Source organism: Elephas maximus, chromosome 13, assembly GCF_024166365.1.
Source record: "Elephas maximus indicus isolate mEleMax1 chromosome 13, mEleMax1 primary haplotype, whole genome shotgun sequence".
NCBI lineage: Eukaryota > Metazoa > Chordata > Mammalia > Proboscidea > Elephantidae > Elephas > Elephas maximus.
Genome location: NC_064831.1, coordinates 43,990,385 through 44,014,323, shown reverse-complemented (window position 1 = coordinate 44,014,323; position 23,939 = coordinate 43,990,385). Strand labels below are relative to the sequence as shown.

General features: G+C 40.6%; 1 protein-coding gene across 3 annotated transcripts in view; it reads right to left on the bottom strand.

Moving 5' to 3' along the window:
• Positions 1-23,728, bottom strand: part of RNF150 (ring finger protein 150) — a 305,548-nt gene extending 281,820 nt beyond the window's left edge. For all 3 annotated transcript variants that reach the window (XM_049852772.1, XM_049852774.1, XM_049852775.1), the window contains exon 1: positions 23,240-23,728. In XM_049852772.1, coding sequence (XP_049708729.1) covers positions 23,240-23,726 — 487 coding nt within the window. In that variant the 5' untranslated portion in view covers positions 23,727-23,728. The remainder of the gene's footprint in view (positions 1-23,239) is intronic.
• Between the last annotated feature and the right edge of the window lie 211 nt (positions 23,729-23,939).

Below are 23,939 nucleotides of genomic sequence, written 5' to 3'. Positions count from 1 at the left end.
AAAGACCAGTTCCTAGAAAAGGACATCCTACTTGGTAATGTAGAGGGTCAACAAAAATGAGGGAAACCCTCAATGAGATGGACTGACACGATAGCCTGACTGAAATATACCAATGATCATGAAGATGGTGCAGGACTGGGCAACTTTTCAAGGTCGCCATGAGTTGGAGAAATTCCACAACAACTAACAACAACAAAACTGTTCATGTTCAGAGCAAAAGGCCTTGAAACTAATCAAAGACCAGTTGCTAAGAGGCTAAAAAACTAATCAGAGATTTCAACAATCTCACGATGCTGGAGGCAAAAACTGGTGTTCAGCATCCACCAAGGAGGAGGTCTCTTGGTAAAAAATCTGAAGGGCTGTGCCCAGGAATAAGGACAGACCAGAAATAAACCAGGTCTCACAAAACTAGTAGGTTAATGAATACAGGAGTGACACCACTGAACGATGAACTTTCAGGTTACTCTAGTAGCCAGGTGTTGGTTTGACTGCAGGAAAAGCAGCTGTTTTGTGCCCCTCAGTGAAGAGCCTTATCCTAACCTTGTATGATCTTGCCCACCAGAGGACATCTGGTAATGTCTGGAGACATTTTTTGGTTTTCATAAATGGGGGATGCTACTGGCCAGTGGTATATCTATGGAAAACAGAAGCTATGGCAAGTGCTGAAATTGCACCCCTGTCCAAACATCTGACACCCATCTTTTAAATAACTTTACCATAGTATCAGCTCAAAAATACAAGCCAAGCTCATTGCTCTTTTACACAACACATTACAGCGCTATATAAAAATTACAGTTGCACCTTCCTTGTTTTCACTGATGAAAATTGGTGTATCATTTGCTCAAAGTCATTTTTTTTTTTCAGTTTCTTCTCTTTCTACACTTAACAGAGCAAGATCACACAGTCTGCCTTGACCCATGGAAGCTCCCAAAGACGACAGTATTAATTTTAACTTGCTGAATGATCTCTCACAACTGGAGATGGAAATGTAATGGTTAACAGAAACTGCTCAATGGCAAACTGCCCCCTCCCCCCACCCTTTAAGTAGTGTCCAGGACACATACCAAATCTGCCATACCTTAGATAGGCCTCTTCTACTGGCATCTCGTGGGCAGAGGCCAGGGATGTTACTAAACATCTCACATCTTAGGAAAGTCCTCCCACAACAAAGAATTATCAGACCCAAAATGTCAACAGTACCGAGGCTGAGAAGCTGTTCCAGAGGAAGTGGCCCCAAAATCTTCCATGGATAACATCCCAGTAAGCTTTCCCCCTAACTATGCTTCTCAACCACTGTGTGGTCTTGACCAAAGCAATAAATTTTAAGGGCTTTGTGTCTTTCACTGAAGATTATAAACACATTGACCTATAGGCAAGATCCCTGGTGGTGCAATGGTCCGGTGCTCAGCTGTTAACAGAAAGATTGCTGGTTCCAACTCACCAGTGGCTCCATGGGAGAAACCTGGTTATCTGCTTTCGTAAGACTATGGCCAAAAAAACCCTAAGAGGCAGTTCTACTTGGTCACATGGGGTTGCTAGGAGTCGAAGACTGACAGGATGGCACCTAATAACAACACAGGCACCTAATAACAACACAGGCAGAGCTCACACTGTGAGAGTCTTTTCTTCTAAATTTTATTTCTTTTGTCCTTGTTGAGAATATACACAGGAAAACATGCACCAATTCAACAGTTTCTACATGTTCAATTTAGTGACATTGACTGCATTCTTTGAGTCCTACAACCATTTTCAGCCTTTTTTTCTGAGTTGTTCCTCCCTGATTAACATAAGCTCACTGCCCCCTAAGGTTCCTATCTATTTTTTTTTTTTAATTTTTTTAAAATTTTTTTTTAATTTTTTTAATAACTTTTTCCTATCTATTTTTTAGAGTTGCTGTTGTCAATTCGACCCCCTATAGATAGTTCTTAAAAGAGCATAAAGTTCGAGGCAGACTTTTTTACTAGTTAAGCTAAACCATTGTTTGGTTTTAAGATGAATTCAGAGGATATTTTCAGGTTAGGTTTTAAGGATCACCTTAGGGCACTATTTTCAGTTGTTTATCCTCCATGGCTCTAGAAAGTCTAGAGTCCAGGAGAATCTGAAATTCTGTTCTGCTTTTCCCCCTTTTGATCAGGGTTCTTTTATGGAATCTTTGATCAAAATGTTCAGTAATGGTAGCCAGGCACCATTCAGTTCTTCTGGTCTCATGGCAAAGGAGGCATTTGTTCATGGAGGCATTTAGTCACATATTCCATATCCTCTTCTGATTTCTGACTCTCCTTCTTCCTCTCCTGTTCAGGCAAACAGAGACCAATTGTTGTGCCTTGGAGGGCTGCTTGCAAACTTTTAAGACCCCAGATTCCCAAACCAAGGAACCAAATCCATGAGGTGTTTGGTTGTACATAAGTAGTCTCAGCAGCTATTCTTTTTTTTTTTTTTGGCATTGTTATAAATATATCTATCATACAACTTCTGCCAGTTCAATTTTTTTAAGTGTACATTTTGTTTTCCACAATGACTACATCATTTTGAATTCCCACCAGCAATGGGTAAGATTCCAATTTTCCCACATCCTCGCCAATATCTGTTATTTTCTACTTTATCTTAGGCATCCTAGTAGGAGTGAGACGGTATCTCATTGTGGTTTTGATTTGCATCCCTCTGACAGCTAATGGGAAACCCTGGTGGCATAGTGGTTAAGTGCTACAGCTGCTAGCCAAAAAGGTCAGCAGTTTGAATCCACCAGGTGCTCCTTGGAAACTCTATGAGGCAATTCTACTCTGTCTTATAGGATCGCTATGAGCCGGAATTGACTCGATGGCAACGGGTGTATGGATACAGGATGGCTAATGATGCTGAGCATCTTTTCATATGTCTGGTGGCCATTTGAATCTCCTCTTTGGTGAAATGTATATTCAAGTCCTTTGTCCATTTTATGATTGGGTTGTTGTTAAGTTGTCTAAGTTTTACATACATTTTAGTTATTAGATTCTTGTTGAATTTGTGGTTTCCAAAGATATTTTCCCAGCTGGTGGCATATCTTTCCACTTTTTTTGTACAGTCTTTTGATGAACAAAAGTTTTTAATTTTTATGAGGCCCATTTATGTATTGTCTCTTGGTGTTTGTGCTTTTGTTATTATATTAGATAATCCATTGTTAATAGCTAAGCCTGACAGTGTTGTCCCTCTAAGAATTTTATGGTTTTAGTTTGCACATGTAGATCCTTAATCCATTTTGAATTTGCTTTTGTGCATGGTGTGAGGCATGGATCCTGTTTCATCTTTATGCATGTGGAAATCCAGTATTTCCAGCAACATTTATTGAAGAGACTCTTCTTTCCCCATCATATGGACTCAGCACCCTTGCCAAAAATCAGTTGACCATAGGTGTGTGGGTTTATTTCTGGATTCTCAATTGTATTCCATTGTTCTATGTGTCTGCTGTTACACCAACACAGGGCTGTTTTGATTACTGTAGCTGCATTGCATGTTTTGCGACACCATTTTTGACTTACAGGCAATTGGGGAGAGCTGTACAGAGTATGTATGTATATGTTCAGAGAAAAAAATAATAAAGGAATACTAATTTTAAAGCTTACTAGTAAGAATCTTACAAGTGAAAGTACAAGGATTTATGTTAAATTAAGCAACAAAAGGGAACGCTAAAAATGACGAATGACTAAGCACGAGGACACGCAAATGTAATTAAAGAAAATCTTATTTAAAATCAAGGCTATAGCAATTTAATGAGCAAACAAATATCATTCTGGGATTACATAAACCAGGCATCCACACCCAATGAAAATTCTGGACTAACTATACACTACATGTACACATATGTATACATGCACATTTTCCTTTAATTCCCATAATTACAGTAACAGCGTCATTGTTTTTATTGTGACCTTGAAATAGTTCTTCTAAAGATAAATGGGACTGTAAATTTGTAAATTTTAATATCAATCTACAAATTTGGAAAAATAACAGTAGGATAAATTTAAAGAAGATGGATTTATTTATGGAAACCCTGGTGGTGTAGTGGTTAAGTGCTACAGCTGCTAACCAAAGGGTCAGCAGTTCAAATCCACCAGGCGCTCCTTGGAAATCTATGCGGCAGTTCTACTCTGTCCTATAGGGTCGCTATGAGTCAGAACTGACTCGATGGCAATGGGTTTGATTTGGTTTTTGGTTGGATTTATTTATAAAACTAAAAATAACACTTAGTGGTAGAAATTTGGATAGACCCTTTTGCTTTAATAACAGGCAGGAGCCTGACTCAAATCTCTAAGAACATCATCACTTTTAACTAATAGAAATAAATCCCTTGATGAAAACTATAACTATTCTTTAAACCACAACACACAAAGACTATACCATATCTGCAGGGAGAAAGGGTTGACTTGTGAAATAACGAAATCCACAGTAATGTGCACCTTATACTTCAACAGATGAAGCCTTGGTGGTACAGTGGTTAAAGCACTCTGCTGCTAACTGAAAGGTCGGTGGTACAAATCCACTAGCAGCTCCATGGGAGAAAGATGTGTCAGGCTGCTTCTATACAGTTTACATTCTTGGAAACTCTATAGGTTAGTTCTGCTCTGTCCTATAGGGTTAATATGAGCTGAAATTGACTTGATAGCAATGGGTTTGATTTTACACTTCAATAAGAAGTATTTCTTATACAATGAAAGAATTGGATTATTACAAACATATAATAAATTTAATAACAATGTCAAACTATTAAAAGTTTATTTTTTGTGGGAAACTATATTTCCAGAAAGCTTATATCTTTAAGGAATTTTCTTCTTTTTTTTCTCATAAAAAATACACTGGAACATATAAAAACAAGTAGAAATTAAGCTCCCCCAAAATCCTACTTGCTCCATGATATAGTAAAAAGACTTATATAGATCTGGATTAAAATTCTAGCTTTGCTTTTGTCCATCTGTGACTTTGGGCAAGCTTCCAATTCATGGAGTCTGTGAAAGGAGTAAAATATGATAGGCGCTTAATGCAATATCTACTTTGTATTCAAAATTAGCGTCAATTCTTTCCACGCTAATATTTATTCAATTCAACAAAGATTTGCTGAGTTCATCTAACAAACGAGGTTTTGAATTTAAGATCTAAGCCCAGATCCAAAAGAGGCAATTTGCAGAAAGGATGCCTTGGCTTCTTTAAAAAGGGAGAGAATTTTCCTCAATAGCGTGGTCTCTCAAGGGAGAAGAAAGGGCATATGAGAAACTAAGCTCAGTGACCATTTAAGACAGCCAATCTGCCCCTCACATAGTGGCTGCTGACAGGCTCCCCAGCTATCATCTGGTCAGCCCACTTGAAGCTCCTTTGTCAGAGCTCATACAGGCTTCCAATCCCTGGGGAGCTATTGTCAGGACTGCTACTAGCCCTAAGGTCAGGAATACTGAGGCAAGGTTCAACTTTGTCCATCACAGAGTCACTTACCCAGCAAGCTACTGCAGGGTTAGAGAAGGAAAGGCTTAAATCACACCCACTTGCATTTGCACCCTGCTTCCCTGTTTTTTTTTTTTTTCCCTGTGGCCTTGGCAATTGAACACAAGTTTTGAATTATCCTGGGTTTCTTGTGTTTTTCTGGGTTTTTTTTTTTTTTTTTGGAGCACTTTAAATAACTGTGAACACTGTACACTTATTGACAACTTGCTCCACGGTGTTGGGATAGTATCTTATGCAAACTTCCTGCCATCTACAGAAGGCTCATGTGTCCATTTTACCAGAAATTCCCATTCCTCTAAAGAAGACAGCTGGAATCCATGGCTAAGTATCACAAAGAAGTTTATGGCAATGGGATGCCTGATGATGTTATCCTCCTATTCAATCTCAATGCATGACAACACATTTCTTTTAGCAATATAGTGTATAGTGGTCACCAAACCAGTCAAGTAAAGTAATAGCCTATTTTGGGGCTATTGTCTTTGAAAAATGATGCCCCATTTCAGTTACCAAATAAATAAACAAATCAAAGCCCAAAGTTTGAATTTTTTTTCCTCTTTTCTTATTTAAATCACTCTAGTGGGTTTTGTTTTTTTTTTAGTGGGTGGAGTGGTTGGTAAATGTGGTGAGCTGCAAACAGAAAACAGCAGAATATATTTGCATAAGTCAATGAACCACAATTGTTTTAACATAACAGTGACAGACTGCACTGTTCAAATATCTAGCCTACTCACAAACTTCATCTGAATGCCAAAATACTATTAATTCTGGAATGTACAAATTGTATTGTCGTAATTAGGTGCCACCTTCTCAAAGACTAAATATCAAAATGGTGAGCAGGTTCATGGTTACACCAAGGTTCAAAATGAGTTCTAATTAGCTTCACTGAAGAAAATGGCATTTTCCTCTTGCCTACAATGTAATGTATTTTTCACAATATGACTAAATTAATGAATTTAAACACAATAGGCTTTAGATGAATAATAAATTAAGATATACTTAATATAGCACACCTCAATAGAAGAGAAAGTTGATTAGCCTCAGAGGTCTGTAAGCCAAATTATAAACATCATTTAGTTCTACCCAAAGAATCCGACTTTCTAATTTAAAAGAATCAAGTTTAATTAAGTGGAGGGTTTTTTTTAAAGGAAGTTATAAAGGTCAACAGGATGAAAGAAACTAATGAATTTAATCTACAGAACTTGGATTTTGGTAAAGCACCACTTCGTGCTTTTTCTGCTCTGTGAGGGGAACAAGCATTTCTCTCTTGTGTTTGCAGGACAAGCCTCAAAGACGCTGATTACTTCCTTGCAACAGCTGGTTTGAAATTTGGTACCTCACACCAGGTGAATGGCATAAAGATGGGTCATGATTAATGGGAACAATTACCTAGTATTACCACAGACGGGAAATCATTCAAGAAACCTGTACAAGTTAATTCAGGAAGCTCCAGCCATGTAAAGAATCACCATAAAATGGAATCAGTTTCACATAATGTATTTACGAAAGGAATGAATAACAAAGTAATGATACAGTGGACAGTGTATGGTATTATCTATAGAAATTAACTACTACAATAACAAGGATAAAATCACTTAATTGCTTGAAACTATAAAAACCCATTGCCACTGAGTTGATTTCATCTTGAAACTATAAAAACCCATTGCCATTGAGTTGATTTCATCTTGAAACTATACATACACATACATACACACACTCTTCAGAGCTTAAAAAAAGTAGAGGCGTGCAAAAAGGTAGGAGATTAAATTCATTCTAAAACAACCTTCAACTGCTATAACAAACAACTGTTTTAACTAATGGCTTTTTCTTATTCTGACCTAAGAAGAAAACTTAATCTTTCTCTTATAGTTCTCTCATCGCCCAAAAGGTCACAACCTAACCAATTTTACTGATCATTTGTCACTTGCCATTTCCTTCATTTGGATGAATCCTAACATCTCTCTTCCTGCCCCATTAACTTTAAATTCTTCTGGAATCAATCAGAATATACATGGAGAGACAGGTTCATACCTGCCTACCTACAAGCATCTATCTATATGTGTGCGGCTTACCGTCAACCTATAGGATTTCCCCCTATTAACACTCAGGGTGCCTTGAGGCATGGGGTCTATCAGATGCTCAACTCCCAGAAAAAATATCCAGGCAGCAGTATGCCCAGCTATTTTCAGATTTCTTTGTGTTTGACAGCAGCTGACTCCAAAGAATATTTCTGTCCCATTACCTATAAAGACTCCCTTTACAGACCTCCAAAGCAAAGCTCCTTGGGATAGACAGATTAATCACTTTAGTTGTAGGTAGTGGAGAGTAGGTACCCAGATCCCTCAGAAACATGGTGTCTTAGTGATCTAATGCTGCTATAACAGAAATACTACAAGTGGATGGCTTTAACAAAGAGAGATTTATTTTCTCACAGTCCAGTAGGCTGGAAGTCTGAATTCAGGGCATCAGCTCCAGGGGAAGGCTTTCTCTGTCGGCTCTGGAGGAAGGTCCTTATGATGCATCAGTCTGGGACCATCTCAGTGCAGGAACTCAGGTCCAAAGGACGCACTCTGCTCCTGGCACTGCTTTCTCGGTGGTATGAGGTCCCCAACTCTCTGCATGCTTCCCTTTCCTTTTCTCTCCTGAGAGATAAAAGGTTGTGCAGGCTGCACTCCAGGGAAAATCCTTTATGTTGGATCAGGGATGTGGCCTGAGCAAGGGTGTTACACCCCATCCTAATCCTCTTTAACCACAGGCAGAGATTATAATTTATAATACATAGGAAAATCACAAAATGAAGGACAACCACACCTAGCCTAACCAAGTTGACACACATTTTGGGGGGACACATTTCAATCCATCACACATGGCACGATGATAGAAGGCCTCAAGACAAAATGGCTAGATGTATGCTCCAGGCCTTCCACCATCACTGATCTTTGCTCCTAAATGGAAGCCAGAAGATAAACAAAACAGGACAACAGCTCTCTATTCTCAGCAGCTGGGAAGGGTCTACGAAGAGGTACCTTACTGGGGTTAAATTCAGGTTAGAGTATGGCTAAATTCACAGGCACAGGCCCAGCAAGAAATGCTCATGTGTAAAGAGCATGGAATCGAGTTTTTATCACTCAAATTAAATTTTGCCCTCAACATGTTTTTAGTTGCTGTTGAGTCGATTCCCACTCCTGGCGACCCCATGTGTGCAGCGTAGAGCTGCTTCAAAGGGTTTTCAAGGCCATGATCTTTTGGAAGCAGATTACCAGGCCTGCCTTCCGAGGCACCTCTGGGTGAGTTCAAACTTCCAACCTTTCATCTATCGTTTGCACCACCCAAGAACCCCATACTTTCAATATAAGGCAAATAAAGTATATATAATACAAAGTCATCACCTCCTCCCATAATTGAGCAATATACCTGTGAATTATGATGGATACATACATAGGCTATCATTCATTCATTCATATTTTCAGCAGATATTTACTGGATGTCTTTTATGTGTCAACTAGGGACACGGCTGCTAATAAAACAAGAACATTGTCCTCATGGAGAGCTTATATTCTCATAGGGGAAACAGACAATAATCAAGTAAACTAATGAATGAAATAATACAATTTCAAGTAGCGATAAGTACTGTGAAGAAAAGTAAAGACAGAATAAAGGAAGAAAGAATGAAGGAGTAGGTGAAATTTTTAAAAAGTGGTTGGGGAAATACTCAGATTAAAGCGGCAACTGAGTAGATTCCGGAATGACATGAATGAGTGAGCTATGCAAATATCTGGGGGAAATCTGTGAAGGTTGAGGGTAGTGACTGGTTACTCTCCTTGGTCACTTGAGCAACAGAACCCTATGATTCTATAACGCTACCAAATTATACTTTGCTGAAAAATATTTCTCTCAGAGTGCTGGTGGCATAAAAGCAAGAGGAATTTTTAAAAATGGTAAGAATTTGGTTAAATATGGAGGAAGTAGATACATGGCTACTATACATTCTTGCTTGTGACCCATTCTCACATATTTCAGAAGCATAAAGAGATGTTCAGATGATAATTTGCTATGTGGAAAAGTAATAATTCTATCAAAAAATATCTGAGAGAAGGGGGCTTCAAGGGTCCCAAGGCGGGAATGAGCTTGAAGTGTTTGAGGATCAGCAAGAGGCAAAGGGGGTAGAAAGGAGTGACGGAAAGAGTGGTAAGAAACAAGGCTGGACAGGAGGCAGGGGCCAAACCACATAGGGGCTTAGGGGCCATAGCTTGGGAGCTATATCACATAGGGGCTTAGGGGCCATAGCTTGAGGGCCAAATCATATGGGGCCTTGGGAGCTAAATCACACAGGGGCTTAGGGGCCATAGCAAGAACTTTGATTTGGTTCCAAGTATGATGGGAAGCCCTTGGAAAATCTAAACAGTGGAGTAATGTCCTTTCATCTATGATTTTAAAAGTTCACACCATCTTCTGTGTGGGGCACAGGCTGCAGGGTGGCAGAAAAGGAAGTTGGACATCAGCTGGAAGTGACAGCAGTAGTCCAGAAGAGAGACAATGATAGATTGTAGTTAGTCCGTGATAATAAAGACATATGGTGTAATCAGATTCAGGATATGTTGAATAGTAACAATTACAGCTAGCATTTGTTAAACGCTCAGAGTTGCCCCTCTACTGCATTATTTAGTATGAGAGTTCACAACGGCTCTGATGGGTAACACGTGCTGCTCATTTTACAGGCGAGAACTCAAAGACTTAGAAAAACACTTGCTTCCTGAGCTTCCAAATCCTCTTTGCCTAGCAAGACTCCCAAGTCTTGGCTGATTCTTTTCCACTGCTCCTCAAAACCTAGAATGGTGGACTCTTACCCTTATCAACTGGAATAACTTCAAACGTCTATCTCCCACACTATGTTGCTTTATGTCTCCCTAGGCAAGTGATTTAAACTGTGGTGCTGGTGAAGAATATTGAATACACTGTGGACTTCCAGAAGAAATACAATCAGAATGCTCCTTAGAAGCAAGGATGGTGAAATTTTGGCTTGCCTACTTTGAACATGTCATCTGGAAAGACCAATCACTAGAGAAGGACATCCCATTTGCTAAAGTAGAGGGAAAATGACAGAAACCCTCCATGAGATGGATTGACACAATAGTTTCAACAATGGGCTCAAACACATCCAAAATCATGGAGATGGCACAGGACCAGGCAACATTTCATTCTGTTATACATAGGGTCACCATGGGATGGCAGTGACTCACAGCACCTGACAACAACAGGCAAGGGATTAGGGCTCAGACCCAGTTCAGGTGCATACCAGAATTCTCTTTTCCACTGTTATCCTATACTGTCTCCCACACTAGGCAATGTGAAATGAGGTACTTCCTAGTCAGTAAAAATGACAGAGTGAAAAAAAAATATATAATAATAATATAGTGTCTCTACCTCTTATGATATGGGGGCTGTGGTGGCTCAGAGGTAGAATTCTCACCTTCCACAAAGAAGAGCTGGGTTGAACTCCCAGCCAATGCACCCAGTGAAGCTTCCAGCCGAAAACAGACTAGGAAGAAAGGCCTGGTGATCTGCATCCAAAAATAAGCCAATAAATACCGTAGGGATCAAAATGGTCCAATCCAAAGCAATTCATTCCATTTCGCATGGGGTCGCCATGAGCCAGGGTCCAACAACAACAACTACCTGTATGATAGATGACTCCGATCACGATAATGAACATTTAACATATCAACAAAATTGTACCCAATTTAATCAAAATGTCTAATCATTTCTGACTCTTTACTGTAGCCTTGTTTTACTCTGTTTTACAGAAGCCCGTGTGCTTTCCCATACTTGGCGTGTTTGCTATTTGTTTCCCTTTTTACTGGATTCCAAATCCAATTATTATTAGTGAACCACTAACTCTTATGCCTTGAAGTACTACTGTACATATGCTCAGAGTTTTCATCATTATATTCCCGAGGAAATTTTTTAAAATACTAAAAGAAAATTTATGTAGGATTTTGATATCTTCAAAGGACGAAGCACTATTCCTTTAAATAATTAATAAAGAATAATGTGATATAAGAAGTTGAGGGGACTTTAGATTCATCCGGTCTAGTGGCTGTCAACCCTGGCTGCATATCAGAAACATCTGGGGACCCTCTCCCTCACTTCAGGCTAAGTAAATCAGATTCTCTGCAGGTGGGATTTGGGTATCAGTAATTTTTAAACTCCCTAGGTGGTTCTGATACACAAGTAGGGTGGAGAACTGCTGATCTAAACCAAGTCCCCCTTCAGACGTCTTCTGCAAACCATTTTAAAATGAAAGAAAACGAGACCCAAAGGGGAAAAGTGACTTACCAATAGTAAGGCCAATTTGAGGTGGAACCACAACCGAAACCTGAGTTTCCTAACACTCAGTTCCATTTCCATTCAACATCCCCAAGACACTGAGGAACGTAAGGGAACAGGCAAGGGTTTCATAAATCGTATTCCTAAGGAATCTATCACTCAGGCTTCATTGCTTATATTCACCACCACTGTGTCTTACTTCACCTGCCAAACTAGCCTGGCTTGGAGCAACACGATGCTGAAAAGCTGTGACAGGCCTCCACAGCAGTACCAGGAGTAGCAGCAGGACCAATAACAGGCAGGTGGTTCTTTCTCTCACACCACACTAGTGCCGTGACCATGCATCTGAGGACTTCACTGAATAGGCCATAAGAAACCACCACACAGCTACATGTGAAAATGTGATTAGCCTTTGACTAATCAATCCCATATTCAAGAACTTGACTTTAGAACACAATCATAGATATGGGCACGTTTTTCAGCTACTTAAAAATGTTTACTACAGCATTATTTACATAAAGAAAAAGTAGGAAAAAATCATGGAAACAAAGAAAATTTCTAAATGTATCTTTAAATAAAAAAAAGTTATGAAAACACATATGCAATATATTCCCTATTTGGTAAAAGTAAGTATGTGTCCACATAATAAAAAAAATACTAGAAAAATTTAAGTGTCTGAGTGGTTGGATTATGGGTGGTCTTAGAAAAAATAAAACCAGAATGCTCCTTAGAAGCTAGTATGGCGAGACTTCATCTTATGTACTTCGGACTTGTCATCAGAAAAGATCACTCCCTAGAAAAGGACATCATGGTTGGTAAAGTAGAGGGTCAGCAAAAATGAGGGAAACCCTCAGTGAGATGGGCTGACACAGCAGTCTAAACAATGGGCTCAAATATATTAAAGATCACGAAGATGGCGCAGGACTGGGCGATGCTTCCTTCTGTTAATACATAAGGTCAGTATGATTCGGAGCCTACTCAATGGCAAGCAACAACAATTATCTTGCTCTCTCTTTTTAAATATTCTATTATTTTCAAAATTTTCTATAAGGTGCATGCATTTCATTTAAAATAAGAAAAAAGTTACACAGATCTTAAAAAGCTGCAGGACAGTAAATACATACACAAAATTGTATTTGATTACACATTTTTTGGGTATCCCCTGTGCTTCTGCTTATTACCAGTATGTCTTTTTCCCTTTAGACCAAGGATGTGAACCCCACATCTACTTAATGCCATTCCACAGGTAGATAAACATTCATAATGGCAGACACAAATTAGTATTTCCCTGACTTCGTTTCTATGAGTCAAAGGCTAAAAAAAAAAAGATTTTTAAATGTCACAGATATTTTTCCATGGAAGACTAACAAATTAACATAATCCATCTTCCCAGTCCCCAGTTATTTTTTTAACAATTCTTTAACAATATTTACTGAGTGCTTTCCACACGCCAGGGACTATTCCAGGCCTTTAGAGACTTAACCGTGAAAAAGAGTTTAAAATCCCTGTTGTTTTGGAGTTTACATTTTGGTGGGAGAAGAAGGAGAATAAGCATGTTAATGACAAGTAAAATGAAGCAGGGAGAGAAGTAGAATGTGCTGGGAATGGGGAGAGAGAAGTGGGGAAGGGATGTTGCTATTTTAAACAGAGTAGCTGGGGAATGCCTTACTGATGAGGTCACATTAGAGAAAACACCTGAACGAGAGGCAAGGTGGCCCTGTGGGTATCTGAGAGGACAAACATTCCAAACGCCTTTCTGGCTTATAAAGGAGAAAACATCTTTGCTCTTCCACTATTCTTTGGGTCACCTGGAATTACATTCCTGCTGCATGCTCAGTCAACTCATGGCTAGAAAAAAGGCCAAAGAAATATCTTCTTTAGAAAGTGGAGACAGGCAAAAAAAGAAGTCCTATAGCCCAGCGTTGGCAAAAAACCAAGGCTCTAGGAATTGATGGCATACCAGTTGAGATGCTTAAACAAACACATGCAGCGCTGCAAGTGCTCACTCATCCATGCCAAGCAATCAGGAAGGCAGCTACCTGGCCAACCGATGGGAAGAGATCCATATTTGTATCCATTTCAAATAAAGGAGATACAACAGAATGTGAAAATTATCAAACAATATCATTAATATTACACACAAATAAAATTTTGCTGAAGACCATTCTTGGATACAACAGTACATGGACAGAGAATTGCTAGAAATTCAAGCTGGATTCAGAAGAGGACGTGGAACAAGGGATATCATTGCTGACGCCAGATGGATTATGGCTGAAAGTAGAGAATACCAGAAAGATGTTTACCTGTGTTTAAATGACTATGCAAAGCTTTCGACTGTGTAGATCATAACAAATTCTGGATAACATTATGAAGAATGAGAATTCCAGAACACTTCATTGTGATCATGCAAAACCTGTACTTAGACCAACAAAGAGGCAGCCATTCAAACAGAACAAGGAGACACTAAACCCCCCAAAAACCAAACCCACTGCCGTCGAGTCAATTCTGACTCATAGCAACCCTATAGGACAGAGTAGAACTGCCCCATAGAGTTTCCAAGGAGCACCTGGTGGATTCTAACTGCCAAGCTTTTGGTTAGTAGCCGTAGCACTTAACCACTATGCCACCAAGGTTTCCAAGGGGACACTACATGGTTTAAAATTAGGAAAGGTGTATGCCAGGGTTATATCCTTTCACCATACTTATTCTATCTATATACAGAGCAAAAAATCTGAGAAGCTGGACTGTATGAACAAGAACATGGCATCAGGATTGGAGGAAGACTCATTAACAACTGCTGTACCCAGATGACACAACACACAACCTTGCTTGCTGAAAGTGAAGAGAACTTGAAGCACTTACTGATGAAGAAAGATCAAAGGCCACACAGCCTTCAGTATGGATTACACGTCAACATAAAGAAAACAAAAATACTCCCAACTGAACCAATAAGCAACATCATGATAAACAGAGAAAAGATTGAAGTTGTCAAGGATTTCATTTTACTTGGATCCACAACCAACACCCGTGGAAAAAGCAGGCAAGAAATCAAACGACATATTGCATTGGGCAAATCTACAAAAGACCTCTTTAGAGTGTTAAAAACCAAAGATGTTACCTTGAGGACTAAAGTGCGCCTAACCCAAACCACGGTATTTTCTAAGGCCTCCCACGTTTTTTTTTTTTCTCCTACGTACAGGAAAGCTGGACAACAAATAAGGAAGATGGAAGAAGAATTGATGCCTTTGAATTATGGTGTTGGCCAAGAGTATTGAATATACCATGGAGTGCCAGAAGAACCAATATTCTGTCTTGGCAGAAGTACTGTCAGAATGCTCCTTAGAACTCAGGATGGTGAGACTTCGTCTCACATATTTGGACATGTTATCAGGAGAGACCAGTCCCTGGAGAAGGGCATTCTACCTGTAAAGTAGAGGGTCAGTGAAAAATAGGAAGACCCTCAATGAGATGACTAACACAGTGGCTGTAACAATGGGCTCATGCATAGCAACGATTGTGAAGATGGCACAGGACCGGGCAGTATTTCATTCTGTTGTACGTATGGTCGCTATGAGTCAGAATCGACTTGATGGCACCTAACACATATCCTGGGTTGTGCAAAAGGTTAACGTGCTCGGCTGCTAGCAGAAAGGTTGGAGGTTTGAGTCCACCAAGAGGAGCCTATGAAAGAAGGTCCTGGCAATCTACTTCCAAAAAATCAGCCATTGAAAATCACATGGAGCACAGTTCTACTGTGACTTACACGGGATCTCCAACAGTCAGAATTGACTCAATACAACCAACCAAAACCTAACCCGTAGCTGTCAAGTTGATTCCGACTCATCGTGATCCTAAAGGACAGAGTAGAACTGCCCCCATAGGGTTTCCAATGAGCAGCTGGTGGTTTCGAACTGCTGACCTTTTGATTAGCAGCCCAGTTCTAAAAACCACTGCACCACCAGGGCTCCTAACAGCAACTAGTTATTGGATATACATATTTAGGGGAAAAAAATACAATCATGTGTGTCAGCTGACAACACCTCCAAAAACCCTCAAGTGTACTGTGTGTGTACAAAGCTATTCATGATGGAAAGATACCAGACTGAATTGGTTAAGAAAAAAAATATTTCCTGGAGACTCTCTTACCTAACATACATACTCATTATACATATCTGCCTGGATAGGATACAAATGAACCATACATTCTAATGCAAAATTATTTCTAAAATCTTTTTTTTAAATATCTTTTATGCATATATGTTGGCTATAAAAAAGCCTAATAATCCAATGTTTAAGCTTTAATTTCATGACAAATGATGCTTCCTTCTACTGAAAAAAGCTTTTCTAAGTGCCAGTGTTTATTATGGAATAGAAAGAGTAAAAAAAAGGAAAAAAAGTAAAGGATACTTATAAAAATCAATCTATAACCATTGCTTTCAAAGTAGTAAAATAAATTTCATGTTTCCTTGTATTATACATAAAAAAAGAAGCATTAGATCTCATCATAAACATTAATATTTTGGCTTCAATATACAAAGTATGTTAACCCTACACATAAGTTAAATGGCCAAGTGATTAATCCCTCAAAGTTCAAAATAAAAATAAAGGTTATATTATACCTAGAGACATGGTTTCCATTTCATAGAACCATGATAATTGTGGGTTAGTAAAAGAACAATCCCAAAGGACAGCACTGCCTTATTTCTCTGGGTTTTACATTACCAACAAAACTCTCCAGAGCTCAGATAATCTAAGTAGGATGTGAATTTCATTTTAATTGAAATTTAACATCCCTCCATTTACATTAGCAAATACACAGAACTCCAGTATCACGCAATCATGCAAGTAAGACTCTCCTTAGGGTGGATACAAGATGAAGTACCTCTTCTAGGGATAAACTGAAGACTTTCAGGGGCTAACAAAATGCTAAATGCTTTCTATACCAAGGTTCATTTCCACAAATGTAACAGTCACGTTTAAGCTTCTGCTTTTCAAAATTTGAGGCTGGTTTCTAAACAAATTATCTTTGCATCAGAGTTAAAAATCACTCCTTTCTGAAAAACTAGAAGAATGAGCTATAAATGGCTTCTTTCTGGACCTTTCCAGATTTCTTGGTCATAAAGTTTGTTCCTTTTTAGAAGCAAGGTGATACTTGCGAAGAAGCATCAGGAGAGATACGGATGGAATTCTTAGTAAAGGTTAGAAGATAGGCTTCCTTCCAAATTTCCCATATATGTATTTCTATGAAATGTATAAGTAAGTCATATATTTTCTTGAGATGCCCAGGCCAGATTAAATTACACTGCCAAGAAGACTATTCAACACTTACATTGAGTTATGGCTTTTAATAACAGAGTCCTAGAGAAATATTAATCCTACTGCCTACACATTTCTCTTGAATTCCTGGCTCTTGGATATCTGTTTGCCAGTAGAGACGGGTGAAAATGCACAGCACAGTGCAAAAATAGAAATAAAAACTATGTGGAGAGAAAAGGGAAATGTTTTTTGGAGTGGAAGATCAAGCGTAATTGACAGCTTTTCTGCACATGTCTTAAGAGAAAAATGAAGTGGAAGCTGAGGTTCTTAAGAAATATGTTTCTTAAGTACCTAAATGATAGAGAAGCATGGGCTTGAAAGATTACCCAGTGAAACCCCGTGCATGAATCCTGTGTTCAGCAATTCCACAACATTCTCACTTCAGTCTCAATCTGAAAGCTAGATACAGAAAGCTTACGTCCCAAGGAAATTTCTAACCTCTAACACTTCTATCCTTAGGAGCTTCTTCTCCCTTTACCAAACGAAGTCTGTTTCTTGTCACTTCTACTCACTGGCCCTAGTTCTACTCCAGAAAACGGGGCTCCCAAACACACTGGCTTTGAGGTTGAGGCAGGGAACCTATATGAGTACAGCAAGCCAAGGGCCAGACCATAAAAAGTAATGGAATCCTGGGCCGACTGCTTATTTAAAAGGCCAGTCAGTGCTCTGCTCTGGTCACTTGTTGCCATTCAAGAATGGAGGCTCTTTCTCACCCGATTTTCTGATTAGGGAAAGCCAGAAATTTGAATTTTACTATTATTTTTTATGGCACTTTCGGTGAAAGTTTACATAGCATATTAGTTTCTCATTAAACAATTAATACACACATTGTTTTGGGATATTGGTTGCCAGCCCCGTGATGTGTCAACACGCTCCCCTTCATGACCTGGGGTTCCCCATTTCCATTTGTCCAGCTTTCCTGCCCCTTCCTGCCCTCCTGTCTTTGCTTTGGGGCTGGTGTGCCCATTTAGTCTCATATACATGGCTGAACTACGTGTGTTATTATTTGTTTTATAGCCCTGTGTAATCTTTGGCTGAAAGGTAAACTTCAGGAGTAACTTCAGTACTGAATTAAAAGGGTGTCTGGGGAAGAAATCTGAATTTTAGTAGAAATATTCTGATTTTTTAATATACATTTTAAATTTTAGAGTTAGTCCTTAGAGACTGATTGATCCAAATCTTTCATTTAATAAGTGAGAGAACTGAGGCCCAGGTTAGAAAAAGTGGCCCAAAGCCAAACAGTTATCAGAGGTAGGCTTGGGGGAGTAAAGCCCCAGACATAATATCACACTTGTCCCACGAGGCGGAAGCAGTTCTGCAAGTCAACAATGCCTTTGGCCTAGATGCTTCTCAAAGTATTCCAAAGTAGAAATCTGCCTTAGATCATTTCCTGTATCCATTTATTACATAATCACTGTCCACGTCTACTTTTTGTGGTATCCCTTCAAGTTAAGAGGCTATATGGAGCAGTGGTTACAAACAGACACTGGAGACAGACTGCCTGGGTTTGCAAGCCCAGCTCCACCACTTGCTAACTGTGTGACCTTGGTCAAGCCATCACACCTGTCTAAGCCTCAGTTCCCTTATCTGTGAAATGGGAATAACAATGGTACTTACCTTATACAATGATGAGAATTAAATGAATTAATGCATATAAAGTGTTTAGAACATGTCTGGTACAGAGCACACACTACACTGATGATATTATTACTACTCAAAGAGGTGGCTACAATACCCTGAAAAAGAGAGTCAACTTAAATATATCATTTAAAGGAAAATGTAAAACAAAATTGCACATAAGTATTCTAAAAAAAACGAGTCCTGCAGATTAAAAAAATAAATAAAGCAGCTAGCATCTTTATATGTGGGATGTTGGCGGTTCACCGGTAGAATTCTAGCCTTCTATGCAAGAGACCCAAGTTCGATTTGCGCCAATGAACCTCACGCGCAGCCATCTATCAGAGGAAGCTCACATGTTGTTACGGTGCTGAATAGGTTTCAGCAGAGCTTCTGGACAGAGACAGGCTAGGAAAAATGCCCGGAGATCTATTTCCAAATATCAGCCAATGAAAACCCTATAGATCACAACAGTCTGATCTACAACCAGTCATGGAGATGGCTCAGGACCATATCAGATGCAAGTAAAATTTTGCTGAAGATAATTAAAAAATGGTTGCAGCAGGGAACTGCCTGAGATTCAGGCCAGATTCAGAAGAGGACATGGAATGAGAGACATCATTGCTGATGTCAGATGAATCTTGGCTAAAAGCAGAGAATACCAGAAAGATGTTTACCTGTGTTTTATTGACTACACAAAGGTATTTGACTGTGTGGATCATAACAAATTATGGATAAAATTGCAGAAGAATGGGAATTCCAGAACACTTAATTGTGCTCATGAGGAACCTGTACATACACCAAGAAGCAGTCATTCGAACAGAACAAACGAAGACTGTGTGACTTCAAAATTAGGAACGGTGTGTGTCAGGGCTGTATCCTTTCACCACACTTATTCAGTCTATATACTGAGCAAAAAAAAATCCGAAAAGCTGAACCATATGAAAAAAAAAAACACAGCATCAGGATTGGGGGAGACTCATTAACAATCTTTGACATGCAGAAAGAGAAAAAGGCTTGAAGCACATACTGATGAAGATCAAAGACTATACCCTTCAGTATAGATTACACCTTAACATAAACAAAAATCCTCACAACTGGACTAATAAGCAACATCGTGATAAACAGAAAAGACTGAAGTTACCAAAGATTTCATTTTATTTGGATCCATAATCAATGTCTATGGAACCAGCAGTCAAGAAATCAAAACACGCATTGCACTGGGCAAATGTGCTGCAAGAGATCTCTTTAAAGTGTTGAAAACCAAAGATGTCACTCTGAGGACTAAGACCCACCTGACCCAAGCCATGGTATTTTCAATCACTTTGTATGCATGCAAAAGCTGGACGATGAATGACGACGACCAAAGAAGGATTGATGCCTTCAGATTATGGTGTTGGCAAAGAATTTCGAATATACCATGGACTGCCAAAAGAATGAACAAATCTGTCTTGGAAGAAGTACAGTCAGAATGTTCCTTGGAGGCGAGGATGGGGAAACTTCGTCTCATGTACTTTGGGCATGTTATCAGGAAGGACCAGTCCCTGGAGAAGAACATCATGCTTGGTGAAGTAGAGGGTCAGTGAAAAAGAGGAAGATAGTTAACGAGATGGATTCACACAGTGGCTGCAACAATGGGGTCAAACAGCAAGGATTATGAGGATGGTGTAGGACTGGGCAGTGTTTTGTTCTGTTGTACACAGGGTCAATGTGAGTCGGAACCCCATCATGTACCTCCTTATAATGCATCATTTTAAGTGTGTTTTAAATCCTAACCTTGATACTCGTGGTTATAATTCCATTTGGGAATGGGTTTTCTTTGTTATGTTAATGAGGCGATATTAGTGTAGAGTTTGTCTTAAATCAGTATCTTTTGAGACATAAAAGACTAAACAAGCAAGCTAGGAAGCAGAGATGGGGGAAGAGAGCTGCCACACCACATGAAGATCACCAGGGAACCAAGGAACAAGGACCTTCCCCTTGAGCCAACAGAAAGAGAGAGAAAGCCTTCCCTTAGAGCCAGCGCCCTGAATTGGGACTTCTAGCCTCTTAAAATGTGAGAAAATAAATTTCTTTTTGTTAAAGCCACCCACTTGTGGTATTTCTGTTACAGCAGCACTAGACAAGTAAGATATAGACTCTACAAGAAATCAGTGCAGTCTCTGACTAGAGTCAATTGAATCTCATAATGTGGCAATATGTTAGATGGTAAGATGGAAGCTTCGTGGCTATTAGCAGAGACAACATTAACACATTTTTGGCAATGGGAAACTATTAAATCGTAAAGAATTTCCTTTACATTTTTTAGTCTTTAACTTGGAAATTGTTACTAAGCCCTTTACTCCCACTATGTCCCAGTCAAATATCATTTGTATGGGAAATCAGCTTACTGCTTACTTTAAAAACAGACGACGATTCATTAATTGATTCAATATGTTGGCATTTCTGGAGAACCCATTTAGTCAGGAACAAATGATGTCTCTTGCTTTGTGTTGAAGGAAGCTGAGCTTAAGATTTCAGGCATATACACAAACATTTAAAGAATCCTGCAAAGCCTGTTAACAATCTTCTGGAGTTTAAACAAAACAAAAAAACCATCACCCTGCACCCGTGCAAGGTTTTAGATATGAAACAACATGTTTCAAAGATACTTTACGTTACTTCAAGTGCTCTTTCACAGTCCTTAAAATTCTTAACTCTCGTAAAGTTTAAGTAATTCTATGACTCAGGTCAGAGTACAGCATTTTTCCCCCAGAAAACCGCTGTGCTCAAGAAAATACATCAAATCTTTCTAAAGTGCTGTATGTATGGTAACTCTTCTAAGAAGTTAACTGCCTCTCCCCTTTTCCTTAATTAATTCACAGCATTTTTCTGGCCCCTGTGTTAGAAGTAGTTCAGTGCTCGCCTGCTAACCAAAAGGTCAGGGAGGTTCGAACCCACCAGTCACTCTGTGGGAGAAAGATGTGGCAGTCTGCTTCTGTTAAGATTTACAGCCTTGGAAACCCTCTGGAGAAGTTCTACTTTGTCCTAGAGGGTCATTATGAGTCGACACAGACTCAGTGGCATGGGGTTTGGTTTGGTTTTTGTGTTAGAAGTCGTAAAAAAATTTCCCCACACATACCGACCTGTTTGTGTTATGGTTCACATAGTTCCTTGACCAACACAGCTGGTGTAGATTACTGGAGGCAAACCAACTGTGTATTTACTAATAGGTGGCATGAGCTCTAGGAATGGAAACCTGGACCCAAAAAGGACACCCCTCCCCCTCCAAACAAAGTAGCCAAAGCTCGGTGTTCCATTTTAGTAGCATAACTGCTTCTTAAAATCTAGCTTTTAAAGAAAATATTTTTCACTAGGTGGCTCTGGCCACAAAATGCACCTTTCATTTCTATTCTCTTCTTCCTCAGGCTGGATGTCATAGGGACTCTTTGGGGAAGCTGCTCCCACTTCTCAGGCTCCTGGCAACGAGCACCAAAGGTGGACTGGAGGAGGTGAGTTCACTAAAACTAAATTCTTAATGCTGGCAAGCTGGAGGTTGTCCGCACCCCGCTGCTCCCCCCCGCCCCCCACGTTTTGGGTCACATTAGCGTGGCTTAAGTCTGGCACACATGTAAATATCGAGTTTGGGGAACTAATGATGAATAGGAATCCACTTGACTGCAACTTTTTGGGGGGAGGGGGTAACGAATTTCTAGTACTGGTACCCTGCGAATTTTAAAAAAAGCTTATTTTTGTTTTAACCCTGCAATCAGCTCATTCTCGTCAAAAGAAAACTTTCAGCATATTTAACCTTCCAATCAGACAAAGGATAATGCAATACTGGAAAAGTAGACATAACTTTATGGTCACCATGCTCTTCCTGCTTGTTGAGGATTGTTATTTACCATTGTGCCCTCCTGTCAGCTTCTCCGAATGACAACTTGACAGAACATAGTACTTTTAATATTATTTATGACCTGAGTAAACCCAGCGCGGCGGGAGGGGGGAAGTCTTAATCTCCCACGAAGAGCTGAAACCTGACTTGCAGGAGTAAGTTCGCGAGTGAGCTGCCAGCAGGTAACCTACCCTCCTCTGGATATACAAACGCCTGCCTCCATCAGGGGTATACCTAACACACACCCGAGTGCAGAGCTGCGTTATCAGAGCTACCGGTTCCAAACAGGTGCGGGACCATTCACTAACGGAGAACAACATCCAAGCCCAGCCCTCCAAACCCCACTCCTCAGATCCTCCTCGGAAAAATGAGCCAACTCTCCCGCGATCAGCGCTATGTCAAGCGGAACACACTCTGGCAACACCCCCAATACAGTTAGTTCTCTCCTCTTCGTAAACCCTCGAAGTGACACGGAGCAAAACTTAATAGGTCCAGGGAACCAAGACGCGTCTTCCGCGCAGCCACGGACCTCCCCGAAAGGATCTGGGTGACAGTCTCTAGATTCTTCTCGGCGCCTCCATCCCCCCAAGCTCCCCTCCCCCGCGCCGGCGCCCGCCCGCGCCCGCCGGGGCCCCTCACCTGCGTGGGACATGGTGATGGTCTCATTGGTGTTGGAGCCCACGTTGAAGATGACCACGGCGGAGGCGTTCTGCAGGAACGCGTTGCGAATCTTATCCCTATAGGTGCAGTTGCCCTTGGGGATGAGAGCTATCCAGTTCTTGCCTTGGGTAGGGACGGCGAACTTGGTGTTGGGGTCGCAGGCCAGGCGGTCGTGGGCTGAGCTGGCCATGACCACCTCCCCGCGTGCGTCCTGCTTGGGCGAGTGCTCACCGTAGCGCCCGCACTCGGTCTTCTCGGTGTGCAGCTCCGCGCTGCCGCCGCCGCCCGCCGCCCCAGCCCCGGGGTCCGGCGCGGGCTCGGCGTAGGTGATGTTCACGAAGGCGGTGTACCATTCCTCCTTCTCGGCCACGGTGAAGTCCAGGCAGAGCAGATGCACGAAACAAAAGGAAAGCAGCCATGTTGAGAGAGCCAGACTGCGGCACGCTTGGATGAGAGACATTGCCATCTTTATCCGCTGGGGCCCCCTTCCCGCCCCCCGCACCCTTCCGGGGTCCCGTCCCTCCTCCCCAGCCCCTGCCAAGCCCGGGCCGGCCGTCTCTCCTCCTCCACCTCCTCAGTCCTGGGCCTGAGGGGCCGCGGTCGGGCGCGCAGCCGCCGCGGGGGGCGGATTTCGGGCGAGCCGGTGCCGCCGGCCCCTTTCTCTCTCAGCCAGAGCGCG